Below are 21380 nucleotides of genomic sequence, written 5' to 3'. Positions count from 1 at the left end.
CAAAGCATTCTGAAAATAGCACTTGTCCTACCATTTTTATGTTTCTCCCCTAATCATACAAACAACAGCTAGTCTAATTATTGCAGGAATATAGTTAAGTGCTACCTGACATCTTTTTCTCTCCCTCGTTCTCTTTCATGAGTTTATTAACCAAAACAAGTTACAAAAATAGAAGCTTTACAACCAGACAAGGCTTTGAATATTCACTTTCCCTTCACTGTTTTCTTCTGTGTCCTGTTACAGCTCTGCTGGGTCGAGGCCGCGGGGAGAAGGCAGGTAAAGTCACACTGAAACACTCGGAAGTCGTTCAACAGGAGATCCTAAATGTGCTTTTAGGTCAGACCCTGGATCTCTGTCATTACCGTGAACTTGCATGTTGTATCTTTATCTTCCACTAGATGGAACAATTGGATTACAGTCGCTGTGGGATTTTTTTTTAATATTATTTATTTTTTTGCAGTCCAACCACATGGCGATTCATTGTTGATTTGAGAGACATTGCCGGGACACATGTTTTCTTTTAGCCTTTCTGTTATATGAAAGTTAGTGCATTGCAAATGTAGTATACCTCAGGTTTCTTGTATTTTTAGAAGAAAAAAACAAAACAAAACAAAACAAAAAAAAAGCAGCAGACAAATGCTAAGGAATCCAAAGAACAAAAAACCCTGCAAACATCACTGCGAGGTTTGTTGGTTGTTATTTTGTCTGTGCGTGCTCGCTAAGCGGAGTATCACAGCTGCCTTTTGACAGGTGTCACACCGGCAGTGGTTGAGGAAACGTGTGATAGAGTGCCTTTAGCTTGCCTTCTCATCCGTGCCTCTTTTTATTCACCAACCAGCAGCCACGTCAGCCATCCTAAAAGACATCCCATTCTCTTCCAAACCAGTATCGTCCGCAGCCCCCAGGACTAACCTCTGTGACCATGATTCAACTTGTATTTCTTGTGCACATGCAACACAACACTAGGTAAATATACAAGTCTTAAATTAAAGAAAGGTGTAAATAAAAGTGCCTTATCAATTGAACAATTAAGAATGGTCTAACTACTAATATCATACATGTTATTTAAAATAGATTCTATAAACATTACTTTTTTCTGTATATTAAGTACTTATGACCATATACCCTGTAGTACATTATAAAACAGGTGGAATGGACCCTTTTCATTGTGTTGGTGCCCTGTGCTTCTCCAGGGCACCTGTCCAGAGAAGGATTAATAGCAGATGGCCTTACATGATTTCACTATGCAACAATGGTGGATGGAGTCTTTGACAGCTAAAATCATTGCGTTTTCTTTAGAATTACCAGAATTCTACTGTATTTCTTTTTTTTTCTTCTCTCTTTTAAACGATTGTCCATAGAGGTGCCAATTGCATCATTTTGCCAATGGAACCTCCCTCAAAGTTGCTGTGAGTTTTCATTCCAAGCACGGTGTCCAAAAAGATACGACCCAACACGAGAGAGAACGATGGCTGAACTTGACCAAAATGTGCGCGTTTATCAGGTATTTCTTTTAGTTCGATGATTTCAGTGCATGAGGTTGGCAGGTTTTGTCGACAAGAAACACAAAATGTATTTCTTGAGCGTATTCTTGAAAATAATACTGATGCGGTCATCTTTTAACAAAAGAGGTCTTCAGCAATTATTTATTTCAATTGTTTGATCGTGATCATGTATCACATGTGCCGGAAAATAGTTTTTTTGTATGAGGAATACTAGTAACAATTAATGAATGAAGTCATCTGTGAGTTTGATATATATATATTAAAAAAAAAAAAAAAAAAGCGCATAAGAGGGTCAAGTTCAACCAAACAGAAATGATTTGTTCCTATCTTCTCTTCATGTCCCGTGGGGTGTCGGGTCCCACACGTCTTCCAAAAGAGAACTAAATTCAATATAGTAAACCTTGACAATCAACTCCCTAAGCCCTCCCCTCCAATGTAAAAGAAGTTGAACAGTGTGCCATCTGTCCGCTCTGGTTTGTGCAGGGCACCAGTAAAGTGTCTCAGATTCCTTCTCCACATTCCCCTACGGTGGGCACACTGGCACCTGGCAGGGCTGCTACCCGTCAACGGGCATGGACTGCTCAAAGTCTGATCCGAACAGCTCCTTGTATAAGGGGGGGAAGTGGGCACGTACAATGTCTGGGTATATTGCTTTGAAAGCTGTAAGCTTCTCTGTATGCCTACTGCACAGCGCTCGCAGTGTCGACACTTTGCATATCAACTGTGGAGAGAGAGAGGAGACAGGCTGTTTAGATTCACAGGGAGGCAAGGACACGGAGCTGTGGTAGTGAAAAACATTCCTCCCTACAGTGTATTCCTTCTCACACAGGGGCAAACAGACTTGTAAATATTGAGACAGGCGCTCAGGCACAAGGAAAACGTGACACTTTATATTAGGGGGCTGGTACAATTGATGAATTGCCACTTCTCTCAGGATAAAAGGGCGCTTCATGTTGTATTATGAATGCTTCACAAGAAATCAGTGTTCATTTAATCTAATACACTGAAAATGGTTTATGGCCTGTGGATAAAGATCCTAAACAGTGGGAGATTACGCCGCTACAAGAGTACAACATGCTAAGCAGACAGCCACTTTCAGGGATAATAGATGGGAGTGTGTAATGCACTGCACTGTACCTTTGTGAGAATTCCGTCCTCTCTGTGGTTCTTCTGCAGGACGTGCTGGAGAGCCAGTTGTATCTTTTGCTGGAGTTTCTCCACCTTCACCTTCTCCTGAAGCCATGACCGATCTGGAGGGTAAATATTCACAGCGTTTTTAAGCACACACAAAAAAGAAACAGGCTAATCAAAAAAATAAAAAATAACTAAAGCAAGAACGCAGAGCGAGCACGAGAAAAAGAAATTAATTTTGTTGGAAAAACAGGAGGATAACAGTGTTCATTGTTGTGGGGAATATATGTCTGTCTGTCTGTGTTTCTTTGCACTGTGAATGACACCTACCAGCAGACATCAACACAAAGGCAGAGAACAGGGCGATCTCATCCTCAGACAGGTGCATAGAACACAAGTTTTTCCCAAACTCGAAGACGGAGCTGATCAAGTCGTCACAACCTGCCACAGCAAAGGACAGAGAGAGGGGGCTCAGGATGAGGAAGACCAAAGAACAACATTCACTCTTGATCTTTATTGGGAGAGAGGCACACATGGGGGAGGGGAGAGGAAGGGGAAGGAATGAAAAAGAGCGGCATGCTGACAGCACATGGGAGCATCTTACGCAGAACAGGCAATGCTTTTACTGAGTTTTGCCTCCCAGACGAGTCACTTTTGGCAGTTGGGTGGTGTTATGCAAGCCAAAATGAGGTCACTATTGAGGCTTTTAGTTAAATCAATTATCGGGAATAGAGGGAGACAGGCGGATGCCACCGGAGCTCGGGAAGCCCATCACTCTGCCTCCCCACAGCACAGAACTCTGAACAGGACATTGGGACACATCCTCACAAATGCACAAACAAAAATGGGGAATGGTAAGCTCACATCAGCAAATCTGAATTTCTACTGTCAATATGAGACACATTTATTTTGTCACAATGTGGCTGGAAGCGCACGAAAACCCATGGTGGAAAATATCAGTGTTATCACGGCAGTCAAACACAAACTCTATTTGCTTTTGCCTGGGATGTTTTATGTCAGACTATCAATGATAGTTTTGATAGCACTCTCCCTAAAGACACTCCGTCTGGCTTTATTTATTCCACAGTTACAGGAGCCATATGCAGCAGATCCTCACTAACATCTCTGCTCTACCATAAATAACTGTTGAAGAGACAGCAATGCCAGGTGAGGAAGGGATGAGCGCTCAGTGTTTACTTCCAGGCATTCAGCATTGTGCAGAACAGAACAGCAGACTCTAATTTTGGCTTTTACACCAAGGAAGGGAGCAAGGCACTGTAAAACACACACACACACACACACACACACACACACACACACACACACACACACACACACACACACACACACACACACACACACACACACACACACACACACACACACACACACAGCTGACTCCACTTACCTAATGACTTGAACACATCAGGTCCGGCATATTTTCCATCAAAATAGACTGTGTTGTTTTGCGAGTCAAAGGCACGGCACATTCTGACAAACACAACTTCCAAAGAGCCTGTGGAGACAGACAGGAACAAGATGCTGAATCTGAGCTTTGTTGCTTTTTTTTTTCTTCCTTCCTTTCCTCACAGTTACACATCAGTCGGGGGTGCAAAACACATGATTGCGCTTTGTGCTAATCTTCCACAATATGAGTAACGCAGCCACTTTGAAATAAAGAAGCCTGCCATCAGAGGGGGAAAAAAATAAATAAATCGCCTCTGCAGATGAAAATATCATCGACAGAAGGCTATTCTTCTGTAACGACATGCCAGATAAAAAATGTACTTCATTCAGCAGTGACAGTGCTTATTCATTCAACCTTTATTTAGCTAGATAGGTATTTATTATATCCTACAATTTGCACCACTCTGTGGGAGTGGATAAGAGGATCAAGAAAATGTAACAGAAGCCATGATTGCCTCTAAGGGAGATGTTACTGTTTTAAAATGTCATGTCTGACGAGGGATCTCATCCTTTATTTCATTATTCCCATTGGTTGCGCCAATGTAAAAAGAACCCAGAGAGGGACCCTGGAGAGGCGTTTGTTTGCTGCATGTTAAGTGTTTAAGTGTGTATCAGTGTGTTTGTGCATAAATTCAAATTTGAGTTTATGCACAGCCACAGCAGATTTATATGGATTTCGGTGCATCGAAAAAGAAAATGAGACTATCAGTAAGAAGTGAATGTCAGGTGGGGTTTTTTTTCTACACTCATAGACTCAAAGCTTCATCTTATTTAAATCTGTCGTGCAGTAAGAATTTTTAACAGCTGAAAAAAAGGAAATCTATTTAGTGTTTTTTGATTTTCATGACCTATAAGCTAAAATTCTAAAGAATGAAACATAAAAGCTGATGTGTAATAAAGCCCAAATATATGAAAAAAATTGAATAAAATAGGAATACAACAACATACTTTTTCTAGTGTATTTATATATTCTAAGATGCACCTGCGCTAGTATATAGCAGCAGATATTTCTAAGTGTTGTTATTGGAGCTCAGGAATATACAACTAATCTAATGCCGAGTCCTTCTCGGCTGTATTTGTACTGGACAGAGGCAAACAGGCAGAGTCAGAGAGGGGAAACAGGCGGGGTGGGGTCTCCTCTCGGTGACACTGTCTGTGCGTGTGAAGAAGAGGGCTTTGTGTAGTCAGGTCAGCTACGCCCTTGTGACAATGCCGGGGGTGGGGGGTGGTAGTGGTGGGTGAGTTTGACGGCAGCGGGCCATGTTGACAGGCTGTCATACCTGCTTTCAGCAGCACTATCTGATCGTTCTGACACAGCTCCATGAAGCCGTCGATGCGCTTGGCAAACTCCACCACATACTGAATGGCCTCTGTTATTTTGATAGCACACAGCTGCCACATGACTTCCCGGGGCTGAGCACAGAGAGGACAGAGAATGGGTTATCTTAAAAACAACGGCTCTGATTACTGTAGCTGCTGCGGAGGGCTCCAACGGCCCAGTCGTGGTCAAGTTACCTTGCTCTGGTAGCTCTCCACCTCCTCCTGCAGAAAAGCCTGCCAGGTCATCTGCTGCAGCTCCTCTCTCAGATACTGACATGTCTCCATGTGTGACTTTGAGATGTTCTGGGCCAGGTGTTCTGAAACACAAGCATTGTCAGAAACCCAGGAAGATCACAGTGGAGATGTGATTGTTACCAACACAGCTATGTGAAAGTGAAGACCTCACTGATGAAATACGCCACAGGAAAAGAAGATTTATTTACTGAGCTTTCAAGAAGGAGGAGAGGCGGATACGCGTGGGTTTTTTTTGACTGGGAAAAGGCTTGTTGACATTTTCTTTTACTGCCTGCAGGAAGCTCCTAGCTTAAGGTTGAGGCAAAGCCAATCTAGTTATGACACAAATGCATGGAAAGGAGGAGGGGCGCCATGTTACTCACTGAAACAAAGGTCACATTTTTCTCTGAGAGAAATATTGAGAATAAGAATTTAAATGGTTTTGAAAACACATCTGTTAAAAGGAGTTCCTAGGCACAGGGGAGCCTAAAAAAATGATTTCCCCCGACGCCTGCCCTGCTGGATCCTGATTGGCCCTAATTAATGGAAACTAATTACAAAAAAGAGGCTCTTTTAATGAGTGTTGGAGATGAGTCTCCAACCTCCTGCTATTTTAAGCAACCTTTGTGTCGTTTGCCCCACGGTTGAGCTGTTCTCTCCCCCTCCTCCATTTTTGCCGTCTATCCTCTTGCCTCTTCCTCTCTCTCCGGCTTCTTACCTAGTTCAGCCATGGACACTGTGGGGGAGGTTTCTCCGTTGGTGAAGGAGCAGTAGGGGAAGAAGCCAGAGCCTGGAGCAAAGTCGCAGATGGGCTCCGGCTTGATGCCGTTGATGTCCAGGCCCGACTGGTCAGGAGAAGGCTGGATGTCCAGGTAAAAGCTGCTGACCGCCGAGTCCGGTTTGCTGCCGTCAGGGGTGTGACCGTCCATGTATCCGCTGAGGTCGTCGTGGAGCTCCGTGAGGCCGTTGGCCGAGAGGCCATAGCTTGGTGTGAGCGGCTCCGCCTCCCCGGGCTGTTGTTGGTGGTCACGCTGCTGCTGCTGCAGCCGGTGCTTCTGGACCTCGGCGTACAGGCTGTCTCGCTGCTTCTTCGACATTCGGCCGAACTTCACCGCTGTGATTCGCAAAGATAAAACAAGAGTCAGACTCTGCTGAAACCATTTAAAACTTAACACATCATCCAGAGGCTTCTTCAAGTTGACCAAGAAAATGACCAACGGTGGAATCACTTACTTTATAAAGCTTTTAAAACACACACATGTACAGCTAACTAAGAGAAAAGGTATATCACAGAAATATCCATTGACTTGTTATTTTTACAGTCACAACATACCAACTATTTCTATGATTCTTAAAAATGTTATATGTTATAATTATGGCCTCTATTTGAATCGGAAAAGAAATCTGACCCTAAGAAATACTCTGATACGTTGACATGCAGTATTTTAGATTTGTTTGTATTTATAAGATGAAATTTAAATAATTTGAAAAGGCTTGATATAGTTCAGTTTATGTATAATAAATGTGAAATATATGTAGGTATCACAGTTTGAATTAAGTTATGGAAAAAAAGCATTTTATCATTGTATACATTTATTTTTTTAACAATTTCATATAACAACTATTTAATTAATTGTTTAATGGTCGTTTAATGATAGGATTTGGTCCAAAAAAAGGTATAATTCCATGACAATCATGAGTTTGACTAGTGAAATTATAAACACTCTGATTGTTTAACCTGCTTCCTCAAAAGAACAAGACGTTATTTTCTAAATTTGGCTCTCCTTTCCTGACTCTATAAGGACACTGACCGTTATCTCTAAAAAATACCAAGAGGATCACACTGACAACAGACTGATGATCTGAATTCCTATTTTGATTCCTCATCTTGACATCTCTGACATAAGACGACAACAGAGAGAGTAAACTCAGAAGCACATGACAATTATAATGTGTAAAAAAAAAAAAGAAGGAAAAAGACAAAATTAAAAATTATTGTTTAAAGCAAACGATTACATTAAGAGAGTCTTTGTAAGTCTTCCATTTGTTTTTAAACAAAAACAAAAGACATTGACAAAATGGAAGACTCACTTAAATCTGGATATTCAAGAAATATTTACTCCAAATCCTGTGATAAACAACTACAATATGATAACATTTCTTAAGAAGCATGGTAATTAATAGAGAGCAGGTGAAGACACTGGTAGACACGACCTACTACACCACCCTTCGGTGTATTACTGTGTATAATATCTCGTAGCCCCATGTCAATATTTTGACAAAACATAACATGACAGACTCAAGTTACATCACAAACCACCTGCAGAATAATGTAAGAACAGTATGAGTGATACATTATTGTAAAATAATTCTCACATTTGAGGAGACATCAGGAATTCTAATAATGACTCGAAAATGAGCAGCGTCACAAGTACAAAGTCAAAAACTGGAATTAGCAAAGAGCTGATCAGCCCCTCAAACATGAGCCAGGCTAAGTTGCTGCCTCCTGTTTCAAGGTTTCCAGACTAAACACTGCTGCTGCGAATGAGACTCCTTGGCTGCCGTTCTGGGGGCCTGGCAGTGAGTCAGCCGGCCACTGTGTGTGTGTGTGTGTGTGTGTGTGTCTATGCACGGTGGAAAGTGAGCGACACAGAAGAGAGTGCGGGCAGATGGGCTCTGGTGTGTTCAGTGAAGGTAAGAGTCACCTTCGTCTGTCCTGCGCGTGTGTGTATATATAAAGTGTGTGCATGTCTGTATGTGCAGAGGAGACTATCTACTGCAAAGCATGCACTTTGGAGTTAATTTAGTCACGATTATGTGTCCATGCGAGTACGAAGATGTGCCAGGCTCTGTGCGTATTCAGGTTTCTACTTGTCGGTGTGCACATTGGCCTATATATTTTTTTTTAAACTGGAAAATATCAGAGATCTGGTCTTTTCTGATAGCATCTCCTCAGCCCAGTCTAGTCTGGACCAGCCTGGCACAGCAGGGGCCCCTCCTGTATACATCCCCACCTGTGTGCTCCCATTACTGCAGCTCAGCTGCAGCGGCACTAATGACAACCTCTAACAACCACCTATTTCATCAAACCTCGTTTCTATCACAGCAACAAATTAGGCCCGCAGAAGAAAGCGCTGGCCCACCACTGGCAAACAGCAAGCACAGACCCACATCTTAGCATCTGTTCATGTTGAGAGTTTGTGGGAGAGGTTGTTTGTGTCCAACAGAAAATAGTGGCATTTCAACATAATCACCCGGGTTCAAGACAACAAAAATAAATAGAATATATAAACAAGACTGGGTTCTAATAAGTTCTTCTCCTGAAATATAAATTTCAAAATGACATAATTGCTGTGCCAGTTATTGAAAATGTGTATTTGAATAAGAATTACTTTTATAAAAAGTAGTGAAGTTACTATAATATGGAATTTTAAATAATGAGCATTTGGTTGCTGTGACAAATGAGTTGAGCTCCCTGTTGTTCAGTCTGATGACTGATTCAATCATTAAGCTCAGCTGAAGTTACCTCAGCCGAAGTTAGCTGCAGATCAAATGGTTTTGCACACATTACTTTGTTCTGTGTAATTTAATCAGTCATTATTAAAGTGGAATTTGTTCAACTGCAACAACTTCATGCTCCTGTTTTCCAGTCTTCATGCCGGAGACTAAAAAGCACCTCTCCTTGAAATAAGCTGATCTTTGAACTGATGACAATGAATAGAAGCAGCAACAAAGCGCAAGGCTGAATGTAAAGTATAATTCATGCTTATTTAGAGCCACAAAAGCATAAAAAATTATTAGGAGTCAGTTCTGGGAGGAGCACGTAGAGAGAGACAGCAGCTCTTCAACCATTTTCACGAGCTCACTGAAACGTCAGGAATTTTTTCTTTCTTTCCTCTTTTTTTTTTTTAATTTCACGACAGTTATCAGTTAGCCTGCCTTCGCCCGTGTTTAGCGCTGCCTGACCGTGAGGTGAAAAAAGCGATATAACAGATTGATAATAAATTACGAGCAGATTATTGCAAGAAATAGTGGCATTTCCATGGAGCTCACTGTGCACAGCAGCAACACTGAAGCTTCGATCCGAAGACACTTCAGCAGAGCAGATTATTGCCCACACAGGGGCCTGAACCTGTGCTCTTCACCTCTCACCACTCACCACGCCACACTGCTGGACCCACCCACTTGTTTCTCCTCTTCCATAAAGCACTTACCGTCTCGTGACATGCCCACTGCCAGGCACTTCTGCAGCCGGCAGTGCTGGCAGCGGTTGCGGCTGGTGCGGTCGATCAAGCAGTTCTTCTGACGGGGACAGGAGTACGCCGCATTGCTCTGCTGACTCCTCCTGAAGAAGCCCTGCGCGGGAAAGAGGTGTGGAAACACCCTGGGGGTTAATGGATGAACCTCTGTGGGTGGAAACATGCTGTGCAAATAAGGGACCAATTTGTGTCTTCATTGTGCTTTGCTACAAACAGAACAAGCCAGTGATTTAAAATAAATCTAGTGGCAATTTAAAAAAGAAAAAGAGAAAAAGGTCCTGCTGCTGCTTAACGTACACATAATTAAACTACTGTGATAACATTTTCCTGGCTGTACTGCTATAATGTCTGGTAGTTAAAGAGTGCATTACATCGCCAGTGTGTGTGCAGCACAGGGATGGTGTGTTTGGGTAGGTATGATAACAGTGGATGGTATTTTTCTTCAGTGGGGTTATTAGAGTTGATTAACGCAGTCCTGGCGTGTGCAGTGCTAAAGGATCGTGAACGCACACAGACAGGATTTCTCATCCTTTGGCTTAATGAATTGATTCCAGCACATCATTAACATGCCCCACTCTACTGCTCCATACACATATGTCTTAATTAGCTGCTCATTGGCTGTTTAATTACAAGAAAACAGCTGACAGCTGCCAAGTTGCTTTATAATGGAAGCCATTATGGAAACAGACTAAAACTGCCAGTGACAAGCAGCACTCTTTAATAATGCTATGATTTATGGTCCAAACTTTTGTGCTCTCACATATCATTAAAGGCCTCTCTGCCTGGACTAATTAGCAATCATTAAAGATAGATTTCAGCAGTTTATTCTTTAGTGTTTCGCCCCTTCCAGCTCCTGTGTGAGGGAGAAGAGCACAGTGAAAGGAACCTCTCGCTCTCTTCTACACACACACACACACACACACACACACACACACACACACACACACACACACACACACACACACACACACACACACACACACACACACACACACACACACACACACACACACACACACACACACACTGGAGCGAACAGCAAAGGTGCAGGCTGGCTGAGGAATGCTAATGATGTGCCTGGTGACAAGCATGGGGACAAGAATACACTCTAAGCACAAAATTCCCCTCACTGTGAATGGCTGGTGCATTTGAAACAGTACAAAAGGTGGCTTCAATAGAAGCAACACACTGAAGCAAACAGCCAACAATCTGCTATAATTCAAAGCACTCTCCTTTTGATCATTTTATTTCAAGAAGAGCGGGCTGCAACAGAAGTACAAAAAATATATAAAAAAAAAAAAAAAACCTGCAAAAAGACAGGTCCCTGCAAGGGAACGGCAAGGCAAGGCAGAGGAATGACTTTGTCCTACTAATTGTGGCTTTCTGTGATGTCTGCTGTGATGCTTGACCACTTTAATGATCACGCTGTGTGTTTACACAGCCCCTCTCCAAATTGTCGTAAAACTTCAGCAACATTTTCAAATGTTTTTTTTTTCCCCGAGCAAGCAACTTTCTTTTACTTCCTCAGTTTCCTCCCGTCTTTTCCCTCTCAGCTCTTCTGTCCCTCACACACACACACACACACACACACACACACACACACACACACACACACACACACACACACACACACACACACACACACACACACACACACACACACACACACACACACACACACACACACACACACACACTACCTCCCATGATACAAACAAGTTCAGTTCCCTTTATGCTTACCTTACAGCCTTCACATGTTATCACGCCGTAATGGATGCCTGATGATTTGTCTCCACAGATCTTGCAGGGAATTATTTCGATTTGAGCTGCGGAGAAGAAAAGAAAATGAAAGGTAAAAAAAAAGAAGAAAAATCAACATTTTGCTGTCACAAGTCACTGTACAACATCCTCACCATGGATCCATGTTGGTACATGAAAGAGCACTGTGCTTCTAAAAACATCTCATCCGGTGGCTTTTAAATCCTCACATCCACTGAGCATTAGCTGAATATTTACAGAGTTTTGTGTGTGTGTGGTGTGGTGTGCGCGTGTGTGTGAGTGCTCATGCACGTGTGTGGAGGGAAGGAGGCCATTTTAAGTCCTCACAGGCAGTCAATGTAAACACAGTGTCAGTTTGCTTCTTAAACACTACTTACATAAGAAAGAAAACTCCTCTATGAAGAAAACTCTAATATACCACAGTAGTAGTAATACAAATCTTGCACTGCGACAAAGACTCACTTAGCTACATGAGGAAACGTATTCCCAGTTGGAAAACTTCCCTTCATGAAGCCTCTTAAATTTTAAAAACCATGAAAAACCCCAGGAGTAAATCCACTGCGGCCACAATGAATCATAACATGCCCGCTGCACTCGAAGGGGCTATGGCAGTGACTGTGAGAGCACCTTTGGATGTACCACAGAAAAAAAGGGTTCAGTTGCAGTTTGACTGTGGTGTTGTGCTGTTGACGGGCCCTCTGATTCTCCTGCCACGGAGGACAAAAGCACAGAGAGGACAGGCCTCATCCATCGTTGGCCTTCTCCTCAGGAGTAGACCACAGGGCAACACAACAGAACAGACAGAACACACAGACATCAGAGACGCAGAACTCCCAGCTCGTCCCGCTGTTCCCAGCTTTATCACTGCAGCCACTGATGCTGCATCCCTCTCCACCGCCGCCGCCACCCCCACCCCTGAATCCCTCCCTCCAGAGATCTCTATCTCGTAGCCCTCCTCCACATCTTTAACATCTAGGTCCCGACATCCCAACCGTGCACTCCAGCTCCAGACAAACGCCACTATCTGATCTAAATCGAGGAAAGATCACCGCGGGATATTTTCTCACGATGCAATTTTTTTCTCTCTTTTCCAACCCACCGCAAAGCCCACCAATCAGAAAGCAGGGGGAATTAGCAAGTCTAAAAAGCGGTGGCACATTCATAGTGTCACAGGGTTACATCAGCCTCTCCCCCTGTAACCAGGCCTAACTGTGTAATGCCTCGGGTCTCTTTCAAAGACTGGAAGCCTTAAATATCCCTTATACACCTTAACAACCAGCCTCTTTAAAACTGGTTTGATCACATCAAAAGTACTTTTGTTGGGGTTCAGTCCAAAGATCCCTGCCCCTTTTAATCAGCTGCCTCAGAGCCTGTAATGTGTCATGTGGATAATGTCCTTGTCCCTGAGGCATGCCCCGGAGAGGCCCTTAACACAGAGCCTCTAATCCACTAACCCCACAGCCACACTCTGCTCATTCAGGGATCTCTGTCTGTTCTCCTCGCACTGTTGGAGTCAACATTACCAGCCATGTTTACTTGGAATTAGCCTACATTTTGGCAAAATGAACAAAAGGGAGTGGTGGAACATGCACAATTAATTCTCCTCCAGACAACACCTCCTGCGATTTGCGTTTCTCACGTACAATAGAGGGCACTACACCTCGTCGGCCCGGATTAGAGTGAAATCCAGGCAGGAGGCGGGCTTTGACAACCTAACGGAGAGGGTTAATTTATAATTAATCTTTTCCTTACTGTGCACAGTTGCTTGTTATTTCATTTAGGTCTATCTCTGTATGAGTGCACTCCATTGTTTGTTTTTGTGTTCTCCCTGCATGAGCATTAGCAGTGCAGTGTGCTTCGACTCCTTTAGCATTTTCAGCCTCATTACTTACGTAATTTGTTCTGACATGCACTCACAACAACTGAAGCGTGCTGTAATTATGACTAGCTGTGGTTTTAGCAACCTAAAGGTTGCAGCGACAGGCCCCAGCCATCGGGTGGCAGTGCAGGGCTGTGGTTGTGGTCGTCTTGCCAAGTTAAGCCAAGCTTCCACCCACCCTATCCAGCCCACAGGCTTTGGCTCTGAGCTGCAGCCTCTGATAGCTCGAGGCTTAGACTGCTGCTAGCTTCCCCCCACCCCCACAGCGAAGCTCTGAGATGCCTTCATCTCTCCTGAAGAAGCGAAGCTGGCTGAGTGGTTGCTCAGGCCTGACAGAGGCTGTGCCACATCAGGTGAAAGCAGTGGGAGTAGAGACACAGGGGTGCCAGGCTGGGCAGGGCATACATTCACACAAGCATGCCTCACAAAGCCCTATCTACGGCAGGAAGGACCCAAGTGCACACAGTCTCACCCGCTCACTCACTCCATCGCTGCACAAGCCCCTGGATGTTCAGTGCACTCAACGGTAAAAAGGGTTTGTCTGTGGACCAGCTGAGGCAGGCGTTGCAGTTCCATGTATGAAAAAAGACATCCTCCAGAACATAAAAATATTCCCACACTGGCGTGAGCAGCTTTACATAGGCGAGGGTCAAGGAGAATAAACACTGAGCAACGACTTAAAAGGAGATCAAACACCTCATGAAGTCCCTTAAGTCATAAGTCAATATTTGTCCCTTTAAGTGACTGGTCATGGGGCCCCTAAGCAACACTTAAGATGCTGAGGATGATTTAAACTGAATTCACACAGGGGACTCAATCAAACAAAAAGGCCTACACTTATAAGCACTCCCAATCTGGCAGTCAATAACTATTGACATGAGCTGTGGAGTTAACTGCCTCTTGGTGTGAAACAGGCAGCTGCTGGCTCGCTTGAGCTTGACCAGTGCAGTGCCACTGATCCCATTCACCGCGCCTGCCTGACTGCCTCTCTGCCTCCCTGCCTGCCCGCTTCCCTGCCAGCCAGCCCTGCCTGCTCTGTTTACGACATCAAAGCCAGGCACAGTTAGACAGGCAGCCATGCTAAAGCCCATCCCAGCAGCCTGCCGCTCCACGCTGCACTGCGAGATGGCCTCGGCAACGCAGGCCACTTCAAAGACACCTGCTGAGACGTCAAGATTATGTTTGAATCACACCGCAGCACAATCGCACCGAGGACATGACCATAAGGGTCGGACGGCGGCTAAGGACTGATTTCCTGTGTGCAGCACTGCAGCCTGGCGTGGGTGTCGTGGATAATGGGCATGGCAGAGAGGAGACAGTCAAAGCCGAATGTTAGAGCTCATTCTTTGTCTGTCTGTGGCTGAGCAGTTCAAGGACACTGATTCACAACACTAGCAGGCCCTTTGAGGGGATGACGTGTCACTCAGAGTGCATGTACAATGGGGCAGTGAGGCCTCTGCATGTTCACCCAGTGCCCTTCACCATCTTCTCCAGAGCTCTGAGGCCACCACTCTGCTAAACCTGAACACGGCACAATCAAAATCCAGGGAACGAATGCTGAACGTGCATTACCAGGACAATTTCGCAATTGAGAAGTGAAAGCTCACAGAGGCCCTTTTATAGTGTATTTCATCATATGCATTGAATATGCAGACAGCACAGCACAGACCAGACCAAACCAGACAACACAATTATGTACAGCACATGGCTTCATGCAAGGACATAAAAAAATTATTAATGAGGCATAAAAAAATATACACATATGTCACACTATGTAAACTGATTTATAAAGAAAAAAAAGCTGAACAATTGTTTACTTTTTGGACACATTCATTCGCAGACATTTAGAAAAAAAAAAAATCATATATTGTTTATTGTGGCCTGCAGATAACATGTACAAAGGAAAATAAAACTGAAAAGCCTTCTAGCTTGTGCAAACATGGAAAATCACCAGTCACAATCTCCTGGCTGTATCAACTGAACCCTTGCACTACTGACATAACGTCAAAGGATTAAGATCATCCCTTACATTACAGACCCATGCCCAGGCCACCGTCATAATGCTGAGAGCTTAACCCATTACTCGATTGGACCATTAAATCAGTTTCTCATAGCCCAATGATTCATGATAGATGTGCACTATAAATTAGATCTGCAATCACGGCTTCGATACTGTTCTATATATCCAGAGCTTTTTTTAATGGTTCATTTATAATGCACATCATTCTGAAATAAAACCGGTGAACGAAGGAAAAAAAAAAAAAACTACATTGATGTGTCTGTATGTGGTTTTGTGAGTAAGTGGGTATGTGTGTGTGTGTGTGTGTGTGTGTGTGTGTGTGTGTGTGTGTGTGTGTCAGCCATGTTGTGTTGACAGCTGTCAATGACAGAGTGACGCAAGCCAGTGGGCTCATGTCAGAGATTATGTAAGGAACTGGACGGGGCGCAGGCATTATGAGCAGATTAACAATTCTTCTATCAGACAAACCGTGTTAATATATTCTATTCCCCCCAAAATTTTTGCAACAAAAGAAAACAAAAGCTCATCAGGATCACATGGCAGCTCCCAGGACAGTCATACAAAGCACATTTTCTCACAGAGCTTTTTCACATGGGCAACAGACAAACACCAGAGGCAGTGAACACAGCCAGGCAAATGTGCACTAAGCAACGTTCCTCCATCATCACGTGTGTCTATTTATTTTTCAACATGAACTTCCCATTTGGCGATGGAGATCGGCTGTCAGTTGATAAACGGAGTCTTCTCGATACAGATACCCATAACAGTCAGATCGAGCTGTAAAGAGACGACAGCCTAACAAGAGATGGAATCACAATCCTGCCTCTTTTCATCTGCAGGGGCTCTACTGTCATGTGAAGTCACACAACACAATACTTTTTTATTCCCATTTATGCAGCAGAAGAAAGGTTATTTGAATGTCAGCGGCAAAGGACAGTCATGGCACGGAACACAGGCTGAATAGTATAAATGTGTTATTTGTTTAGGGATCGCAGGCTGTTGGCATATTACCATAGAGCTGCTGTAATGGCATTTACTGGTGTGGCGCACAAAGAAAGTGCACACGACTGGCTGGTGTAGAAAATTCACCTGCAGACCGAAACTCTACGCCATCACTTTAAGAAGCATCTATTCAAAATATACATATACTGAAGTCATCAAAAAAAACATATTCTGACCAAAGGGATTAGAGTCAGGAAAGACATAATTGACACATTTTGATGTCTCTATGCTGAGTCTTTCTAATTCCACCCAATCATTTAGCTGCCTAAGCTGTGATCCCCCTTCACAAGAGACCAACTACATTTGAAGAGATATTTCCGTTTCAAAAAAAAAGAAAAAAAGAAGAAGGCCCTTTAAGCCTCTCCCTATTATTCTTTCATAGCAGTGCAGTGACTTTGCTAAAGCTCAGGTCTGGACTGTTGCCCTGGGCTGCTTTATGGATCAACTCATGCGTACATCTCTGTGTTTGTTTGTGTGTGAGGTCTATTAATATTTCAACACTGCCCAACTCCAGATGCCTGTACAACACAGCAGTGCTTCTCTCTTCATGTCTCTCCCTGTATTTACTTGACTGTTTTATTGAAGTGCATTCTGACACCCTCTATTGGGGGGGGGGGGGGGGGGGGGGGGGCAGGAGAGGGGAAGATGTATTCCCAAACCTCTGCACAAGACATCTCTCTCCATGTCTCTTTCTCCACCAGCGCAACAGTAATTTGGGCACTAATTTATGTGTTGTTGTGGCAAAGATTGACGAGCTTCCTGACTGGGAGTCTGCTTCCCTGCACTCTAGGGGAAACAACAAAAGCCCGGGTTTACCGAGCAGACAAGCACTATGAAGGGTAGCATGTGTGCGGTGCTCTTCTCCCCTCCCTCCTCTGCCCCACCTGAGCTCAAATCTCTCTTCCCATCACACTTTGCCTCCCTCTATCCATCTCACCCCCCCCCCCCCCCCCCCCCCCCCAAGTATCCCCTTCTTGTCTGTTACTACAGTGACAAGTGAAGTTGGGCCCGGGTGTTGGAGACCAGAGGGCACGCCCCCTCTGTGTGTCTGAGCGTGCGCATGAGGGTGTTCGCGTACGCCTGGGAGAACGGCTCACACTGTTTACTTTGATGGCAAAACGCAATCTGTAGACAGCTCTCACTTATGCATTCTACCAGCCCTAGTTAGTCATAGAGAGCTGAGAGCTGCATAAAAAAATAAATAAATGTTTCGCAAATATTTACATGCTTTGTATTAGTACTTAGATCATTTGGTTTGTGTACATTGAAATTTTTTTTTTAATCTAATCTAATGCAATCTATTCAGCATGATAATGACATGCATTTAAAAATGGAAATATGTTTTAGCATTGCAAATGTGAGTCAGAGCTGATTGTGCATTGTATGTTTTACTGCTGCAAGACATTGGGATGCACCAAAACTGAAAACCACTGAGGCCGAAATCACAAAGGGCCGACTGATTGACTGGTGCCGGAGCTGCTGGTTGAATTCCAAGATTTAACTGAGAATTATGCGATGCTTCTGAGCCTTCCACTCTGACCACTCGAACTAAGCGGCCAATGGTTAAAGGCTCAATTGTGTTACCTCTCTGCCCTGCATCTCCCCGTGGGGACAGAAGCCGACTAGGCTCCTGCAGAAAAACATAGGAATATATAAATAATGAATCCTTCAAAACATCCACTGCAATTACACGCAGAAACCTTTACATAACAACAAAGAACCTTGTTCTATTGCACCAGGGAATTTGCTACTGCCATACTGTACAACTTCCTTCCTATAATTGCTGTATTAGCATGCATTTCTGCAAGACACCCAGGATTCTGCAGCGGGTTTTGAATATGTTGTTTCTACTGCTCGCGCAAAAAGGACAAAACTTACATCCATACCTGCCTGGTGTTTCTTTGCCAATGGTGCGACAGAGGAACAGAGCATGTGTGTGTATATTTGCAAAGAGCACATTTAGTTGCCTCACTCGTGAAGTGTGTAAGCGGGGGACAAGAGGAGGGAGACTGGAGGTCCCATCTCATGCTGCTGCTCAGGGTCAGTGGGTCAGAGGCACGCAGCCAGAACACACATGCAGAGCAGGCTGAATAGTTCAGCTGACAGTAATTGTCCCTCTGTGGTCTCCTTAGGAAAACATGTTTCCAGACAAGGCAGACTCGCCGCACGAGCCAGATAGTAATCATGATCTTGATTTGGTCCATCGAAGAGGGAAGCCTCCAGTTATGGAGCGAGTCAGTATTTCCACTGCAGCTGACATCAGCTGAAGCGAGCTGCAGGCAGGAATGTGGAACAGCAATGTCACAGAGCTATATTTCTTCATAATGTGAACTATCCTTTAAATTCATATTTATTTTCTCTTAAACGACTGTGTCATGGTGGAGTCACTTTAAGCTGAAAACAAAAGTACATCGGCAACGATTTAGCCAACTATTTACCAATACAAAAGTTTACATGTTTATTTTAAAAGTTTATTTTCAGGAAAATATTAATGTTTATATTTGTCTGAATTTCACACAGAATAAAAAACAGATCACCAAATAACGTTAGTTCCAAAGAGATAGGATAATGTGTCAGCTGCTTTCTCTTTGTACAGACATCCTTCAAAAGTGACTGCTCTTAGAAGTAACGAGATAAAAAGCATAAGCTCTCACCGTCTTGTGAAAACACGCGACGCAATCGTCAAAGCAAACCTCAAAATTAAAAAGTCCGTTGCCAAAACATGAGCAAGTTTGTCTAGCTTTGAACTTGGAAAGTTATTCTGATCTATAAACAATGAATGCTCCACACAGTGTGTCTGTTACTCAACAGATTTTGCAGCAGGGCTGATGAGCACTGCCTCTGCAATTCTGCTTGAAGGTCCTAGGTTTTCATCAGCTAGAAAAAGAGCAGGCAAGGACAGGGAAGATGAATGACATCAATGGCCAGCCGATACTTCCAGGGACGTGTGATTGAGACAAATGAGCCTTGTTACATTAGCTGGGATACTGAATCCCGCTGCTCAAAGATCCAAAGCTTGATAGAGCTGAAACTAGAGGCACCCAACCTTTCCACAGATCACCAGTGTCATGGGGCCCCAGAAGAAGAGCTTTTCGCAAAAATCGCCTGCTTCACTGGGCTGCCTTCCTTTTTCGGGTTTTATCTGGACTACATTTGTTTTTTGTTTCCACTAACTTTATGTGCATGCACAGACACAGAGCACTGCTATTTGGCCTTCAAAGACTTTCAGGACGCCCACCCCCCCCGCAAAACATACGGAGGGAAAATTAAAGCGAGACACAGCCATTATTTAATCCATATACGGTTCACTTGAGTATTAGTGTCTTAATAAGTAACTGTGAAGACTTCCATCATTCACCATGAATCCCTGGTGCGACTAAATATGCAAAATCATTACTGTAAAATCACAATCATGCAAAATATTTACCTGTGAGCATTTAAAAATCAATATTTATTCTAGTATGCTCCTGTCAGTGTTTATCATAAGCACACCAGAGGCAATGATCTTCGATGGTTTGCTTGTTAATGCACAGCTACGCTACTTTTTTTCTGTAATCATGGATGTGATTTGACCACAAACTTACACAGTGTCTGATGGGCTTGTAGGAAATTACAGTCACATCTTATCATTAGGGTTTGGACTTTGAGTTGTTATTCTGGATTAATTCCAAAAATGTGTTTTAAAAAATGTATTTGTTACATTGTGATATCTTTACATTTAGAAATGGAACATTTCTTGCTGCACTTTTTCAGTTCCCGATATACCGATTACACTGACGCACTTAAGAAAGCAATCTAAAAGACTTGTAGTCCAACAGATCTGATCTATTAAATAGATGACAGTGACTTGCTTGGCAGAGTGAATGGAAAGATTCAGTTTATAAAACTGAGAGATGGAAGCATGGCTGTACACAAAATGTGAAAAACAAAAAACTAACATATTTCACCAAACAGTTCAAATCTGAGTCTCAAATGTGGAGGTTATTTTACGAGGTTTTATATTTAGAGAACACACAATTATTGAAATTAGATATAAAAAAAACTCAAACAAATCGGATATATGAACAAGATTTCATTATGTAAACACATTGAGTGTTATAAAACGCCAACATTTGTTTTATTGGCATCGTGCAGGTGCACATTGAGGCTTGGGCATTTCCCTAATAAGTTCAAGAAGATGAAAAGACTTACAAAAAGTAACACATGAAGAGACGTCAAGTCAGGAAGCAAAACAGTTTTGTATGGATGTGTTGCCTTGTTGTCTATTGATTCATTTGCCTACCAAAACTGGCGTGAATTGAAAAAGCTTGCTTTTTACATCAAATAAAGATATACAATAATGAATTACAAAGCTCGTAATTAATTTGATTGTTTTTGAGTCCCATCAATACGATGCAGTTAGTGACCTTTGTTTAGGGTTAAGGTTACCCTAAGTTGGATAAAACGCCACAGAAACGCAACATGTGATATATTTGAAAACCACATTGTCACTTCGCCTGACACAAAATCATTTACATGGCAATCCGCAAAGCATATCTTTTTTTTCCCAATGTTAAAAATAATCTACAATAACCTCGACATTCGCTGCAGAGGAGCTGCTGAGCGGCTTCAACTGTCATCCTCCTTTCCTCCAGTTGTAGCAGACCGTATGAAAGGCATTCCTAGACGACAGGGGTGCACAAGGAGTATCTACTGCCACACAGAGTTCACAGACTGCTTACAGCGTGTGAGGCACATTCCCTCTGCACTGCTGTTTTCATAGTCCTACAAACACTGGCCTGGTT

At 43.3% G+C, this 21380-nt stretch overlaps 1 protein-coding gene across 2 annotated transcripts in view; it reads right to left on the bottom strand.

The window, feature by feature from the left end:
• Nucleotides 1–456: 456 nt before the first annotated feature.
• Nucleotides 457–21380, bottom strand: part of roraa (RAR-related orphan receptor A, paralog a) — a 183731-nt gene continuing 162807 nt past the window's right edge. For both annotated transcript variants that reach the window (XM_080474700.1, XM_080474701.1), the window contains 9 exons: nt 11657–11742; nt 9872–10013; nt 6376–6771; nt 5619–5740; nt 5384–5516; nt 4045–4152; nt 2967–3077; nt 2643–2755; nt 457–2226 (listed from right to left, as the gene is read on the bottom strand). In XM_080474700.1, coding sequence (XP_080330826.1) covers nt 2062–2226; nt 2643–2755; nt 2967–3077; nt 4045–4152; nt 5384–5516; nt 5619–5740; nt 6376–6771; nt 9872–10013; nt 11657–11742 — 1376 coding nt within the window. In that variant the 3' untranslated portion in view covers nt 457–2061. The remainder of the gene's footprint in view (nt 2227–2642; nt 2756–2966; nt 3078–4044; nt 4153–5383; nt 5517–5618; nt 5741–6375; nt 6772–9871; nt 10014–11656; nt 11743–21380) is intronic.

Source organism: Lipophrys pholis (genome assembly GCF_963383615.2).
Source record: "Lipophrys pholis genome assembly, chromosome: 11".
In the NCBI taxonomy this organism is placed as follows: Eukaryota; Metazoa; Chordata; class Actinopteri; order Blenniiformes; family Blenniidae; genus Lipophrys; species Lipophrys pholis.
The sequence above is the reverse complement of the archived record's forward strand: the minus strand, read 5'-3'. Positions and strand labels throughout refer to the sequence as shown.